The sequence below is a fragment of the Perna viridis genome, chromosome 2, assembly GCF_037379345.1.
Source record: "Perna viridis isolate PV_CMFRI_1.1 ecotype Kerala chromosome 2, ASM3737934v1, whole genome shotgun sequence".
NCBI classification, from domain to species: Eukaryota; Metazoa; Mollusca; class Bivalvia; order Mytilida; family Mytilidae; genus Perna; species Perna viridis.
The window spans coordinates 21,367,935-21,385,447 of NC_142446.1; the positions used below are offsets into that span (position 1 = coordinate 21,367,935).

At 33.5% G+C, this 17,513-nt stretch overlaps 1 protein-coding gene across 1 annotated transcript in view; it reads left to right on the forward strand.

The window, feature by feature from the left end:
• LOC148624040 (glycogen phosphorylase, muscle form-like) overlaps positions 1-8,317 on the forward strand; it is a 28,243-nt gene extending 19,926 nt beyond the window's left edge. Inside the window, exons 11-16 of the mRNA XM_088566468.1 lie at positions 144-245; positions 870-1,076; positions 2,294-2,643; positions 4,997-5,131; positions 5,862-5,928; positions 6,175-8,317. Of these exons, the coding sequence (XP_088422594.1) occupies positions 144-245; positions 870-1,076; positions 2,294-2,643; positions 4,997-5,131; positions 5,862-5,928; positions 6,175-6,330 (1,017 nt within the window). The 3' untranslated portion in view covers positions 6,331-8,317. The remainder of the gene's footprint in view (positions 1-143; positions 246-869; positions 1,077-2,293; positions 2,644-4,996; positions 5,132-5,861; positions 5,929-6,174) is intronic.
• Positions 8,318-17,513: the final 9,196 nt, after the last annotated feature.

A 17,513-nucleotide genomic window follows, 5' to 3' on the forward strand; every position in this document is an offset into this window, starting at 1 on the left:
AATATTTAAGAAACACACCATTGTATTGACAATATCGAACAGGCGAGACTTATCTCTGTGATAACAGTTTATTTTGATATTTTGTACTCATATATCTGTATAATGAAAATAAGTGTCTAAACCTTTTACTTATTTATCCTTAGAAAATAGGAGAAGGCTGGGTTACCAATCTAAAGGAATTAGAGAAGTTAAAGAAGTTTGCATCAGATGAAACATTCCTCAGGACTGTCATCAAAGTCAAACAGGTCAGTATACTCTATAGTTCTTTATAAAATTGTACGGTAATAAGAATAAAATGTTGTTTGTTTAGACTGTCACTGGTAATAAGATGTAGTTAGATATAGGAATAAATCAAAGAACAAACCAAGGCTTTTCTTGAAGTGATTTACCTAAAAGTAGTAATTTGGTCTTCCTTTTGATTTTAGGTGATTTGGGATCAATAAAAGTTTTGTCATTCCATGTAATGGGAACAAGGTTAAAGAGCACAATTTTACAAGTATCATGAATATATCTCAAGCTAGTTAATGTTCATGGTGTGTCTTTACCAGTCCATTCTACTGTGAAGTATTTGTCTGAATTCTAAATACCATCAATTAACTTTTCATTTTTAACTCTTAAAAGTTCTGTTAAAGGTCTTTGTTATAGGAATTACCCCTACAATAATTCAATGGAAAAAACCTGAAGTATTTATTAATATAACATAAAAGTAAGAAAAATCATGATGGGAGCTACAATCTAAACTTAAACATTCAGATGCAAAGATGATTTAATGATTTCATTCACACTTAATACCACAAACAAACAGCAGGTAAAATACATACACCATACATGAATAAATTGGACTCAATTTAATTACTGGTATATTTCAGGAAAACAAGATGAAGCTTGCGGACTATATCAAACAGCAATTTAATTTAACTGTGAACACTTCTTCCATCTTTGATATGCAAGTGAAGAGAATCCATGAGTATAAACGCCAGCTTCTCAATTGCTTCCACATGATAGTGCTATACAACAGACTAAAGAAAAATCCTAGCATGCAGTTCACTCCCAGAACTATTATGGTAGGAGGAAAGGTATGTAAAGTTCTTTCAGGTCATTCACTAGTACATTAGCATTGTAGAACCCAGTAGAAGTCATATAGCATTGATTTGCATTCAAATTGTTGCTGGAAATGAATTAATTCTCAAATTGATTGGTAGAATATGTAAAAAAAAAAGTGTTTATGACTTCATCCTGCCATACACTGGTGTGTTTGTTGCTTTTTACCATGTTCACTCTTTTTTCCATTTTCTTTGAAGAAAGACTTCTTGTTCTAGTATGAATTCCTCATCATCTTTCGGAACCACCTCAATGATTTTGTTGTAATGCTTTTGCCTCAACTACAGGAGGTCTTTGGTTCCATCTTTTAGGCTACTGGTATGTCATACACAGACACAAATCATAATCACTGTGGAGTACAGTCAAACCTCAGTAGCTTGAACTCCAAGGGACCACTGGAAAGTGTTCAAGTTATCATGAGTTAATGATAGGGTTTCAGTTTTTACACCTTTTATTATCCAAGCTGACAAAATGACGAGTTTGAGTTAGTGAGGATTATTCTGTAAGATTTATTACCATACAGACCGACTAGTCAGTTCGAGTGTTCAAGAAATTGAAGTTTGAGAAATCCAGGGTTATTTATATTGATTATAGAGGAAAATTATGGTACTTTGAATTGTTTTCGAGAAATCCCAGGCTTTGAGCCATCCAAGTTAGAGCGAGTGAAGTTCGACTCTATACATATAGGAGATAGAGTAGAGTGATGGCTGATTGGCTGTCAGATTAATGTATCCAAATAGGGGGACATACCTTCCTATGGTCTGTTCCTGCTATTTACTTGCACATTGTGTTGGAATAGTGCAATGCGTGGTCTGTTTGATTGTCCTGAAATGCACGAATTATTTACAGTGGTATATTAAACTCCAAACATTCCATCATTCAAGTTTTTTGAGGTTATCTTTTAGATTCCTGACCAAAATAATCACTCACTGGTATAGTACAAAGCAGTGTGATTGACTGGTGCATTTATTGCATTTTACCATATTGTTGGTCATCACATATTAATGAATACAATGTCAGTATATACTGTTATTAATAATAAGATATTATTTTCCAATTATTTTGTGTTACAAAATTAAGGCTATTGGTATGTAAAACCAATGAGTAAGTTTTTCTATGCAAGTCTTCAAATCTTTTTCATGGTCATTTGATGATTAAACCGAAAAAATACAAGCATAATGTTGAATTTCAGGCAGCTCCAGGTTATCATATGGCCAAGCTAATCATCAAACTCATCAACAATGTAGGACGAACAATCAACAACGATCCTATCATTGGGGACCGTCTCAAGATAGTCTACCTTGAAAACTACCGTGTATCCCTTGCTGAGAAAATCATCCCGGCAGCTGATCTCAGTGAGCAGATCTCAACAGCTGGAACTGAGGCCTCTGGAACTGGGAATATGAAATTTATGTTGAATGGTGCTCTTACCATTGGAACATTAGATGGTGCTAATGTAGAAATGAAGGAGGAAATGGGAGATGAAAATATCTTTATCTTCGGAATGACTGTAGATGAAGTTGAGGAAACCAAAAAACAAGGGTAGGTTGTTTTACACAGTAGAAAATTGATTTTCATAAATATATCTCATAGGAAGATCATTCTATTGCTTTAAATAAAAATAAATTAATATAGAAATAGTGGAAGATATGCAGAATTATTAACTAGATCTAATCAACTCCTCGAGTTTCTGTATATATGTATAATCTACCCAAAATGTATTTGGTCTGCTTGCACTCAAAGGTTAAGAACTCTAGCCATAATGGTTTTAAATGGGCATAGCTTAAATTGAATGTCAATGTCCAGACTGGTATTAGGGATTACAGCTTTTATTGAATACACTCTTTAAGGATAATCCATGTTATATAATCTGACTTTGTAGTCCATTATCTGGCTCAACAGTACATTAAAGTTCACTTATTACGTGACATTCATGTCAATTCTTACTGAGAAAGCTTTGGACAATTTTTCTATGTGAATTCCAATTATTTGAAATAAGCATTAGACAAAATATAATGTTGAAATTGCACTACTCAACTTATTGATTTATAAACGTTTTCATTAAAAGATAAATGAAAATTAGTATTTAAAAAATTTATGCCTTGGGGAAAAAATTATTGAGAGGGGCAGTTTCTTTGTAGTCACTAACTTTGGTCATGTATTGTTCAAAATACCATGAAATTTCAATAAAATGCATAAAGTATATAGGGCAACCTGTAACTGGTTGTCATTCCTGCTGGTTCATTGTTTATGTCATTCCTACTGGTTCATTGTTTATGTAATTCCTACTGGTTCATTGTTTATATCATTCCTACTGGTTCAGTGTTTATGTCATTCCAACTGGTTCATTGTTTATGTCATTTCTACAGGTTCTACTGGTTCAGTATTTATGACACTTGGCTGGTTCAGTGTTTATGTCATTCCTACTTGTTCATCATTAATGTCATTCCTTCTGGTTCATTGCTTATGACATTCCTGCTGGTTCAGTGTTTCTATCAATCCTACTTGTTCAGTGTTTATATAATTCCTACTGGTTCATTGTTTATGTCTTTCCTTCTGGTTCAGTGTTCATGATAATCCGGCTGGTTCAGTGTTTATGTAATTCCTACTGGTTCATTGTTTATGTCAGTCCTTCTGGATCAGTGTTTCTATCATTCCTATTGGTTAAGTTTTTAAGTCATTCCTTCTGGTTCATTGTTTATGTCTTTCCTCTTTGTTTAGTGTTTATGTCATTCCTACTGGTTCATTGTTTATGTCATTCATTCTGATTCATTGTTAATGTCATTCCTACTGGTTCAGTATTAATGGCATTCTTTTTGGTTCATTATTTTATCATTCCCACTAGTTCAGTGATTCTGTCATTTCTAATGGCACTTCGTTTCTGGAATTCCTATTGGTTCATGGTTTATGTCATTCCTGCTGGTTCATTAGTTATGGCATTCCTGCTGGTTCAGTGTTTATGGCTTTCTGCTGGTTCAGTGTTTCAATCATTCCTACTTGTTCAGTGTTTGTGTCCTTCTGGTTCAGTGTTTATGCCATCCAGCTGGTTCAGTGTTTATGTAATTCCTACTGGTTCATTGTTTATGTCTTTCTTTCTGGTTCAGTTTTTATGCCATCCAGCTGGTTCATTGTTAATGTCATTCCTACTGGTTCAGTGTTTATGGCATTCTTTTTGGATTATTTTATCATCCCACTAGTTCAGTGATTCTGTCATTTCTACTGGTACTTCATTTATGGCATTCCTGCTGGTTCAGTGTTTCTATCATTCCTACTGGTTCAGTGTTTATGCCATTCCTACTGGTTCATTGTTTATGTCATTCCTGCTGGTTTAGTATTTATGGCATTCCTACCGGTTCATTGTTTATATCATTCCTACTGGTTCAGTGTTTATATCATTCCTACTGGTTCAGTGTTTATGGCATTCCTACTGGTTCATTGTTTATGTCATTCCTGCTGGTTCAGTGTTTCTATTATTTCTACTGGTACATTGTTTATGTCATTCCTACTGGTTCATTGGTTATGACATTCCTGCTGGTTCATTGTTTATGTCATTCCTGCTGGTTCAGTGTTCCTGTCATTCCTTTTGGTTCAGTGTTTATGGCATTCCTGTTGTTTCAGTGTTTATGGTGTTCCTACTGGTTCAATGTTATGTCAGTCCCTACTGGTTCATTGTTTATGTCAGTCCTTCAGATTCAGTGCTTACGGGCTCATTGTTTATGTCATTCCTGCTGGTTCAGTGATTCTGTCGTTCCTACTGGTTCAGTGTTTATGCCTTTCTTACTGGTTTATTGTTTTAATAATTTTAATAATTAACCTCTCTTTTCTGCAAATAACTGCACTTCATAATGATTGAAATTTATTATTAAATACAGAACTGTAATTTTTTTGGTTTTAGATATGACCCTAAGGTATATTATGAAAAGAATCCTGAACTCAAACAGGTTTTGGATCAAATCAACAATGGATATTTCTCACCAGAGGATCAAAACATGTTTAAAGATATCTACAACAGCATTATGTTCCAAGATAGGTAAGATTAACATCAGAATATTACATGGGATATTTACTGAAGCCTGATTTAGTTTCTAATCATGTTGAATTACAACCAGTGAATTTATTTTCAGGTATATCATACCTGTTACATGGAAAATTCTTTTCATCTTGCAAATGATATAAAATATGTATTTTCTGTGAGTAAATTGTGTTTGATTTGGAATGTAGTTTTAAATGATTTTAAGGAAAACTTTATATGGTAAAACTACAAACATTTAGTTTAAAAAGTCTCTTTCAAAGGGTAGAAAATTAGCGGTAAAAAGTCCTGTAGAATTGTAATAAGAGTTTTAAAAAAGTCCAGTGACTTGCAACTATATGAAATATGACTAAGATGTGATAAATATGAAAAAAAAAATGTGTGATAAATATTGTTTTACAATTGTTTAAGAAGTTCCAAAGACCAGTTACATTTATTTTATTTAATTTTGTTGAACAATCACTTACGTTGTGATGGTTACTATACCCCCTACTGATTGAAGAATCACCATATTTGTCCACACTTATTTTGAGCACAAGTAATTGAACTACTATATGAATTTTAAACTTATAGGTGAGGTAGGCTTATTATGTAGAAATTGGTAAAGGGAAATAATCCTTGTTAGATGCCATCAACAGAAAATCATCCAAAACCAAATAAAAAAGGGGGATGCCCTGCCTGTGTGAGAGCTTGATCACAAAAAAAAAACCTTCTTGTTCGTTTATTTCAGGTTTATGCTATGCAAAGACTTTGAATCTTATATCAAATGTCAGGACAGGGTCAGTGAAGTGTTTAGGGTAAGTTTAGTATACTTCATTCATAATTATAGTGTCAGCATGTTATTCAAATATATGCTTTATTTTTCAACTTGAGATATATTATGGGATTTAAATTTTTTAATGGAAATTTTTAACACTGTTCATATGGGAGCAGTTGTATCCTTTTAAGATTACTTTTACTTAATAATCTGTCACTATGACAATGTTACGTTCAAATAGCCTTTCCTTTTAAAAATTCAGAAAGGTTTTTTTTTTAATTTTCAGAAACCACTTGAATGGGCGAAGATGTGTGTTCACAATGTAGCATCATCTGGTAAATTCTCAAGTGATCGCACCATATCTGAGTATGCCAAGGAAATCTGGGGAGTAGAGCCCAATGATATCAAACTACCAGCACCACATGAAACACCAGAGTCTTAAACTACCTGTAGTTATAGTCCTTCTGGACTGATAGATCTGTTGTTATAATACATGTATCAGATTGGTGGTAATATTCTGAACTCTTTATGGCTTTTGCTTGTTGTTATCTTTTTATGAATTTTGACTGTTGTACTTTACACTAATAATGTGATATGGTTTTAGACCAGATTTTGTAAGGATGTTAGTTTATCAGGCTTGTTTTTTTGGCAAATACTTGCCTGTTACTTTTGCCAAAACATTTTTCTGATATATGTCAAAAATGATATTTAGTAAATTCCACAAGATTATTTTCCATGAAGGATAATTGATATAGTAATGATGTTTATCTGAATGCATTTTTATTTTGACATTTGTCCTTTTCAGTATAAACTATTTTTTTCCCATTTCATCTAACTTCAAAATTAATTGAAAGTATAAATTTTTAACTGCAAAATAAGTTCCTTACTTCCTGGAATAGTGATTATCATACCATTCAAGTCTTGTTACCAAATAGATTACTACCTCATTAGCCTGAGTCCATTCAGGAAGAAATAACAGCCAATACACAAATATAATAATTCATTATCTATAATTGGCACAATGTTGATGTAATCTATTTATTTTCAAGTCCAGTAATTTGCTATTTGTCTTAGTTTTTGTTAATGTGTTTTTTTTTTTTTTTATATTACTGGCACAATTTACAGTTTGTTCTTTTTTTTTTTCAATTCTCATTAAAGCTTTTGGATTATATTCTGTATTTTTTTAAAAATCAGATAATAAGACCAATTAGGATTTTATTGTCTTTATTTATTTCATTTAACATTTATCTTGAATTGTTATTGTTAGTATTTCAAATATTTGACAATTGTATAGTTATTAGTTGATCTCCAGACATTTATCTTAAGGAAATAGTGCAATTTATAGAGTTTGTCTGAACCTTTTAATGAGCCTTGTAACTTGATTCAAAATTTAAAATTACTAAGAAATGATATTTAGACCTGAATTGGTCTTGCTTTTGAAAAAGGATTTTTCCAGTATGTACCAATATTAAACTTTGAAACATTTTTTTACTAGTAAATTCTTTCCTTAAATACAAATAGCTAGTTTTAATAGACAATTTGTTTATAAGAAATTGTTTATGTGGACTTGAAATATTTAAATGATTTTATTTACATTTTCATCTTTTCCAAGTTTTTTTTTGTAGACGGCACTTACATGCAGATGACTTGCATGTTTTATTTTCTTATTTTGAAAGTAAGATCTTTAATGAAATTTACTATAGTAAGTATTATGTCCAAGATGTTATGTTTTTTGGAATTTTTACAAATATATTTATATTATGAATGGATTATATCAGAGATCTCTGTAAAGGTAGGTTAGTGAAACATCAATATAAAACAAAATGTTACATTGTAATAAACCTACAAAGATCAAAAGTGTTCAAAGTTCTTTTCTCAAATTCTAGACTATCAACATTGGCAAGCATGTCTTCAAAAATTAACATCAGTTTTGAAAGGCACAATTTTTTTTGGTGTGCATCAGTTTAAACTTTCTAAATAGTAAGAAGGCTACCGACTACCTGATATGAAATCCTACCTTACCAATAAATAAGGCCAAGTGAAAACCAAAGTAACAAGTATCTGTTATACATTGTTTAGTATTTTATAACATTGTCTTGTATTGTTATTTTTTGTAAACTCATGTTAAATAAGAGTTTGTAAAATCTTAAAGGTTCAAGCTGCATAATACAAACCATGCATTTCTAGTGTTTTACAGAAGTTAGACTAGTGCTGATGGCTTTTCATACAAAAGACCAAACTAGAACAGAGTGGAAATAAATATCTGCTTTGTTCAGGAATGAATGTATTGATTTTACACCATTCCTATTCTCTGTGGTATGTCATGCTTTGATGTAAATTTGTATTCATTGTTAGGGATTGTTTATTTTTTACATATTCTGTTTGTAAAATGTATATTTAAATTATACAAATAAATAGTATACAATTTGTATTAGCTTTTATTGCTAGGCTTTTTGTCAACCTTTACAGTTTCTAACTATAAGCACTGACTGATCCCGAGATTTAAATAAGGGGCTGAAGATTTTCCTCTTGGAATATGTGAATAAGAGGAATATATTCATTTGAAGTAATAAACCACATGATAATTTATTGAACTGTACTCCCCTCTGTTACATATAATTTAATTAACACATTTTACAAATTCCAAATGCATAAGGGAGTCCAGGCCACCTTTCCCCTTTCTACTTGGATCTGGTTATCCATTAGAGCAACTTGTCATTGGTTACTGTAAATATATTGATTTAAACTGTGTACTGATTTGCACTATTTTTGTAGTGGACAGAAAAGCGAAAAAAATGAATCTGCAAAATTTATTTTTAACACAATATAACAATTGATACCTGCGAATATGTTCACTTGGCAGAATCTAATATATTAACAATGGTTCTTCCTCACAACCTTTCTCTCCCTAATCTATACTACATTTCACATGGTAAAACCCTTCTGTTACGGGAGAACTTACATTTATATACTGCTCTAGATGGGTTGCATTACTATTAGGTTTGTCACTGTTAAAAAAAGACAAAGACACCGACATAAACAAAATCAAGAAAACTTATAAGTGCAAAAGAAAGCAATTTAGATTCCAACAGAAACTTGGATTATTGACTGGCTACATGGGTTTTATGATCAATTAACTGTTAATTTTATATGGTGTTTATAAGAAGAGGAAGTGATTAGAGAAGTGAATAGACCATGATTGGGGATGATCACATGTTATTGGTGGACTGTTTTTGGTGGCATACTGGTTCCCATTTCAATACCAAGGATATTAACCATAGTTAAAGTGTTATTCAAACTTCAAAAGAATACAGAAAAACTAAGGTAACTGGGGAACACAGCAGTAAGACCCAACTGCAGGAGCAGTATAAGTTCCCTCAAATTCATAGAGACACCTAATGTGTTAAGTATTATGTGGAAGAAAGACATAAAACAGAGTGGATTTACCTTCATGGTCGAAATAGATTTTAATAAAGGATGTGAAAAAAATAGGGGGCATGGTTAATTATCAAAGGTGCATAGTGCTACTCTTTAAAATCATTCTAACATTTGTATTCAGCATATGTCCCTTACCCTAGATCTACCTCCTTAAACAAGCGTCCGTGTGTTGATCTTGAACTTCATAAAACCTCAAAGGACGCCGTTTACGTTGAGGTGACAAATATGCGTCTGGGATAAACACGCGTTAATCTACGAATCGAAATTAAAACATCATCCTCAAGTTATTGTTACATGTAAATTAAAATGAAGAGAAGTCATCCCTCCTCACCAGAACAGACTTTGAGCAAAGGACTAAGTAAATTATCATCATACTTGTCAAAACAACAAAAAACTGCTTCCACAGATACAAATAAACAAAGGTTAATAGATACTCAAGTTTTGTCGGAGCCAGATATGTCCGCTCGTCCTGCTCAATGTAGCACTGAACGTGTAAACAATATGCTAGGGCCTAAATCATTACAGCCACAGAACATAGATATTGCATCATACAAGGGAAAGTTTGACGACAACAAAAGTTCTTTCTACTGCAAAATATATGGGTTGTTCTCGATTCGTTTGTATTTCCTCTTACAGAAATTCGGGGAGTGAAAAGGGGTTTTAATCGAACATGGCTCGATAAGATATTCCGAGTCGGAAAATGCAGTGTATTGTTTGTATTGCGTTATATTCAATAGTTCTGATAATGCTTTTGTAAGAACCCCTGTAAATAATTGGGCAAGTTTGACAACTTTGATAAAAGACACTTGGGCCAACATGGTCATGACAAGTGTATTGAAAAGAGTGAAATTTTTATGAAAATTGCTGAAAGTAAAAGGGATAATGTTGTCTTAATGTTGAGTAATTTTTCAATATAAAATATCAAGAAACAGATCTATATTGAAAAGTATTTTGAAGACTATTTGTTTGTGTGGAAAGCATAACATTCCCCTACGTGGTCATACCGAAGATAAAAGTAATTTCATTGCTCTTATCAAATTTAGGGCAGAAAGTGATAGGATTTTGTCTGACCATTTACAAAGCAGTCCCTCAAACGTCAGATACCTATCAAACCAGATACAAAATGAATTAATTCATATTTGTGGCCAACAGTTACGACAGCTGATCGTCGATGAGCGTACTTCTGCAAACAGCTTTAGCACAATTGCAGATGAAACTATTGATGTTTCTACCGTCGAACAGGTTTTTTACACTTGCGTTATGTCGGTTCCACTAGAGCTGACTGTGACTCTTTTAACTCATACACCTTCCTCTAAACAATTAACAAGTTTTAAAATGGATGGTCAAAGCTGTTACCTTAATGAACAATTTAATTGAAAATTATACTCAACTTCTTGGGGGGGGGCTGACGCCCCCAGACCCCTGCTTACATATATTAAATTTCCGGCTACGCCGCTGAAGACTCCAAATGTTTGAACGATGTTTAACCATATACTGGTATACTTATATTTTGTTTGATAGTGGCCATCAGAGGCGCAGAGATTACAGAAGCCTGACTAATTGATTAAATGCTAGTGATATAACGTCCATTTGCATGTATTTCACGCATTTCAGGTAAAGAACATTTGACTGAAATGTTTGACAAATGGAAGAGAATTCAAAGGAAATTCTAACGAAAATCAAAAGAATGTAGAACAGGGACAAAGCCCATACATAGAAAGCAGACACATACAACAAGGAACATAAAGTAAGTAAAATATATTCACACTGAACCAGACTTGTGATAGCTCAAAGAAACCTCGTGCATGCAAGCATGTCGCCCAATAGGATACACTATTCTGATTCCTTGCCAACCAATCGATGTTTTATCTCCTTTAGAAATGCCGCGTGCATTCTGAAGTCTTTGGTGTGACTCTGCCGGGGATCGAGCCCACTATGGAAGGAGATATCCGCCATAAATATGTTAACGCGTTTCTTTTAACTTTGTTACTTGTTCATTTGTTTTCTGTATTTTCTTTCTTTGTTAATCGAAGATTGTTTAAATACTACCTCGTGAAATGCATTTTTAGCACTGTAACTTGCAGTTTGTACGTACCTTTCTTTGCTTAATGTCGTTTCTTTTTCTGAAATATCTTTCTTTTACGTTTTGTAAAATACTTCTTCTAACCCTGAAAGTCGTAGTTTTCAAATATCTTTCTATGTTGAAAGCCTTAAATCAGTGATTTATACAGGTTATATATAAATTAAAACACGTTTCTTTGAAAATCGACACGATCGACACGGTTACAAAGAACGCACTATAACATTTGACAAATGAAGAATAAACATGTAACTCATGGGTGATTTTTCACCGAACATCGAGGAGTTGGTATAAGAACAGGACGGGCATTTTCCGGTACATTTTTGGCTATAACTTTCGTTTTATTTAATGGCATTAAAAAAAAAAATAATGATTTCTAAAGAAGAATAAAAGTGCTTTTTGGTATTATTATTGAATGTTCCTTCGAGCGAGAAGTCTTAAGGACTTACCTTATTTGTATTCGATTCCAAAAACTACATAAAAATCCATACAAACACAGGTACATTCAACAAAAAAAGTGTCTGTAAGGCTCCCCAAAATTTTGTCCGCGGAGAAGGAAGGACAACAAAAAATATTGCGAAACTGTTTACTCGCGTAGTGGTATTAATCATTTGTGGATTCTGGAAAAGTCTAAAGATCTTTTAGATAATTTCAAATCTTCCTCCTTCGCTAAAGTTAACTCCATTAAAACTTTTGACTTTTTAACATTACATATAATCTTGCCGCACGATAAATTGAGAACCCGCCCAAAAGAAGTCATTCCCAAAGTGCACGAATGGTAATTCTCACAAATTTGTTGTTTTATGCTAAAATTCTACATAGTTTACAACCCAAAAACAAAAAAAGAGCAACGATTGATCAGTATGCTAGTGTTTCACCTCGACATCATATTTGTCACTTTTTGAAGGACAGTTTTTCAACAAAGTATCGACATTCCAATGGGCACTAATTGCGCCCTCTCCTAGCAGATCTTTGTCTATATATTCTTATGAATCGGTGTTCCTTCAAAATCTTGTGAAAGACAAGAGTGTTAAAAGAGGCTAGATCCTTTAATTTCACATGTCGATATATTGACGATATTCTCTCTATTAATAATCATTTGTAGAATAGTTTACTACTGATGCAACTTCCGCCGCGTCATTTTCAGATCTTCGCTTCGAATTTGACGATAATAGCTATCTCAATACAAAAAAAAATCGACAAACGAGATGATTATACATTTCCCTATCTTGTGCAGTAATATACCAGCTAGCTCTGCATATGATGTTTATATTTATGTAAGAGTAAGTAAGTAGTCTTAATACGCCATCGTTGTCTAAGAGACAGGATTTTGGACCAGGGGTTGGTTTCTCGAAGCTATCTTAGGGATAAGACGTGTCCTTAGACTATCTTAGGATTAGTCTCTGTCCTAAGTCGCGTTCACGAAGCCATCATAAGTTAAGACGAGTCACAATTTTCATCCTAACTTAAGGACGACTATATAGGTGATTTTAAATTTTGATCTGAATGTTTCACGATTCAGTGACACTTTATTCAAACAAATTTGGCTACTGTTTCTATTTCTAATACATACATGTAACAATCGAAAATCAATAACTTCATTCGGTTTTTAAATTCACTCACATGCATATAATTAGGAAGCAATCATTTTATTATTTTTTTTTGTTCACCACAGATGTGAAACAAAACTTTTTTTGAAAAAAAATCCATAGCCCCAACTCCGATAGCTTCGAGAACCCCACCCCTGGGTTATAAGAAAATACGTCCGATACGCTGCTTAAAAAGGTTCTATTCTGATTGAAAAACATTCTGTCAAACAGATTATAGATGATGGATTTTCATAATGTGTACAAGTTAATTTTCTTTAGTTTTTACTTGTACATTATTATCATTTTAGTTTAAACATATTGTATTTGTAATAAACAAATTGGATCAGACGCAAGTAAAATAACATACTTATGAAGTCTTCTCCTGAAATAATAATAATTACAATAAAGTATAGGCATACAAATTCAATAGTGTTATTTATGTTTTACAAAGTTAAGACGAGACAGTAAAAATATAACATTAGGTGATGTGATGAGATATGGTGTGATGTGATGTGTACTAATTCAGCTCAAGGAATAAGGAATCTTTTCGCGCATTTAACAAAGGAGTATACAAGGTCCAACACAACCTAATATTGTTTTTCTGATAGATTTTCTGCAAGACCAACAAGTATATGTAGGTATGTATTGCAAAATTCAAGAGCACACTGTAGGTCGCTCATTAGTTTGGTTCTTGCATTGCTATAAAGAGGGCAAACGAAAAAGTAATAGTGAGCAGTCTCGTACGTATGGCCAAAATGACTCTATACAAATCAAAGTTTAAAAAGGATGAAGAATTACGAAGTTGAGTTATCAATATATTAAAATTTCTTGGGCTGTAGCAAACATGTTTAGGAATAGTTAATTCATCACTGGTGTTCAGTAAACACGATTTAAATTGTTTGGGTGTCTGAATCTCCCTTAATGTTCTGTCTAGTTTATTCCATTCAACTATTGTTGACGGGAAAAAAGGATTCACGAGTCACCGACAGCCTACAAAAGGAAACAAAAACATCTTCACCATTCCGAATCGGATATACTGTAGTAAATTGAATCTTCGGTGGCGTTAGATCTTGTAAATAATCCGGAGCCATTTTATTATATATTTTATGAAATAAATTTCATTTCTTACGTTTTCGTCGATCTTCTAGTTTTTCCCATCCAATTTCTCGATATACTTGCCCCGATTCGGTGAATGTCGGTAAGCCAGTTATGATTCTAGCAGCTTGGGTGTAAAGTTTCTAGCTTTTGAGTGTTTACTATTCCACAATTATCCCAGACTTCCGAGGCATATTCAAATAAAAGTCGGATATACACTGTGAATAGCTTTTCTAAGCGATTCCTAGAAAGTTTAAATCTTAATTTTCGAAGAATACTAAGATGCTTTCTAATCGACGTAGCTAGATTTTCTATGTGATCGTTCCATTTTGCGTCGTCACTAAAAGTAACTCCCAAATGTTTACGAGTTTTGTTAAGCGGAATGTCTTTCCCGTTCAGACTGAAATTTATAGTTGGAAGATCGACTTTAGAAAACATCATAATTTCTGTTTTCTTTGTGTTAAAATCCATTAACCATGTTTTTAATCATTTGTCCAACGATAAAAGATCGCGATCAATAACATTTTCTTTATTTTTGTTATGTTGTTTGAGTAGCCGAAAGATGTATCATCAGCAAAAATCTTACAAAGGGAAAATAGACTATCTGCTAAGTTGTTTATATAAATTATGAATAAAAGGATCCTAATACTGAGCCTTGCGGCACTCCGGTCGACGTATTGCAAAGATCTGACGAAGAAGTCTTTATGACTACCTGTTGTTTCCTCTCTTTAAGATAGCTATGAAACCAATCCAAAAGTTTACCTTGTATGCCATATGATTTACCCCCGATGCCATATTCCATCAAAGGCCTTTGAGAAATCGCAGAAAACAAAACATGAAATTTCGTTCTCTTCTCTATAAGCGTTTGCTTCTACTCTGCGGTCATTGATGTTTTGTATGGGTGGCAATTCATTGGAACCTTTGTTCGATTTTATTAATATTTTCATTATTTTCCAATATTAGGATTCGATGTGTGTTCTAAGATAATATTATCTAACTTATTTTCAAATTTTTCTTTCAGTGATTGTTTAAGATTGTTAACTTTATTCCTTTGTTTTTTTTTATATCGTACTTCATCGGAATCGGGTCCAAACTTATGCACTTTTTTCCGTAGTCTATCTCTTATACGAATTTCTTTACGAATTTGGTTATTAAACCATGGCTTGTCACGACTGCGGATGGTAACGTGTTTTTATGGTATGCTGTCACCATCAATTGTCTGAAATCCTTCAGTAAATATTCGGCATGTTTCGTCAACAGATTTCCCGTTAAACAACTCAAACCAGTCTGTATCGCGCATCATCTCGGAAAACTTATTGACATCTGCATGATCATATAGCCAGATTTCCGTTTAAAAGATCGGTTTAGGACATTCAACTAGTGCTATTACGGCATCGTGGTCACTGATGTTTCTTGGCACATCTAATACGTCCGAGTATAAAGAATTTAAGGAGTCGGATATTATTTTGCTCTTGACACACCTTCCACACAAAGTTCAGACGTTTTGAAACTCATGGCTAGGATTTACATCATGTTTTTTTTGTATTCAGTTCCTTTATTTTCATCGGTTTGTTGTTCATATGTTATGTTTGACCACTGGTTTTGCCGATTTTGACGCTGCCCATTTGTGTTTAAATATACAGAAATTAATAAACTGTAATGGAAGCGGGAGGTTTAACCCACCTATCATTTTGAAATGCCTGTACCAAATCAGGGCCATTGCTATGGTGTCCAACTTCCCGTTTTTTTGGCCCGATATTGCCACTTGTTATATGGACTTTCCTTTAAGACTTTTCCTTTTGCCTACTGCCTAGAGTTTGTCTGTTCGGCATTTTGTTATTACTACATATCTTCAAGTAAATATTTGGCCCTATTATTTTTTATCGCATGATTTATTGCATGGTGATATCAGGTTAAAGATAATATTTTCATACTTTAAAAAAATGATAATTGTGCATGTTTTATGGTGATCTTTCGTTACCTGAATCTAATTTTGTCGATTTCGGCAGTTATCAACTACGCTTACAACAAGATACTTACTTAAAAACTAATGATTACGCCCTAATGTCAATATTGTTTGACACGTGTCGCAATACTAGATCATTACCAGATTAATGGCGGGTACCACTTACGGAACAGGACACGCTTACCCTTCCGGAGCACCTGATGTCACTCCCGTTTTTTTTTTTTTTTTTTTTTTTTTTTTTTGTGGGAGTTCATATTGCAGGTTTAATCCTGGTTTATCTACATTTAATTACACTAATTGTCACTTAGTTAAATAAACAAATAAAAAGACAAAGGGTTTACTGACCATAAGATTGTATAATCTGTTGTCACAATTGTATGTTTCTGTGTATAGAGAAGATTGTGCTTTCACTGTGTAGTTTCCTTTTAATATATAAATGTAAAAAAAAAAGATGAACAATATATCTTTATATACTGCAATAATACTTCACTGAAGTCATTTACAATTAATTTGAACAATAAATATAACAATATTGAAAAGTAATTTACTACTATATCAGATAAATTATTTTGTCTTATTTAAACACAATTTAAGACACATAATATTGAAAACAAAATATATGAAGCACTACACATAACACAAAACAATGAATTTACAAATTATGTATTTCTATGATAAAATATATTGAAATAAGCACTGTTGACTCATATTACGAAAAATACAACATTTATAGTGCCAATCTGAAATCAGTCTTTCAGTCCAAGTGAAGTACATGGGATTCTGTGTTGGCGTAGTCTACCACGTTGATGAGTCATTGCTGATACCTGTCTTTGAGTAGCTGAAGTCTGGTGTCTATCACTCTGTATCTGCGTCTCTTTGGTGGGCGAGTTCCTCCTGCTGCGTATTGGATGATGGTGCATTCTATAACTGCCTTCTCCTAAGAGTCTTCTGTAGTACCTCTATGAACTGGTAGATGTTTCAGTGGGCATGCTGAACTTTCTACCAGATATTGTGCCAGCCCTCCAGATGGTTGGTGGTGAGGGGTCCCTCGGTCTGGTAGTGGTTCCATAAGAAACGGGGACCTTCAACCCAAAACTCTGTCACATAGTCCGTGAAAGATGTTGTGTCAGATACGTTGTGAGCTTCTCCGATGTCAGGCGCGTAGCTGAGGCCATATTGAAGTGTAGGCAAAATTACGGCAGGGGGTCTGTGGGCCGCTTAAGGCCCCCAGCAGGTCCAGGAAGCTTCGCGGAGATAGCGTTTTAGAGCATCATTTATGCCTCTCCTGGATGTATTTTATCTCAAAAAAAAAATAAAAAAAATTGGCAAAATTAAGTGCAGGCAAAAACTTTTTTGCCTAACGGCAGCTACGCGCCTGGATGTCTTCTAGAGCGTTGAGCCATACGTCTTCAACTAGGTGTTGTGGTACAAGTGGTAGGACTGCTGTTCGTTGTGAC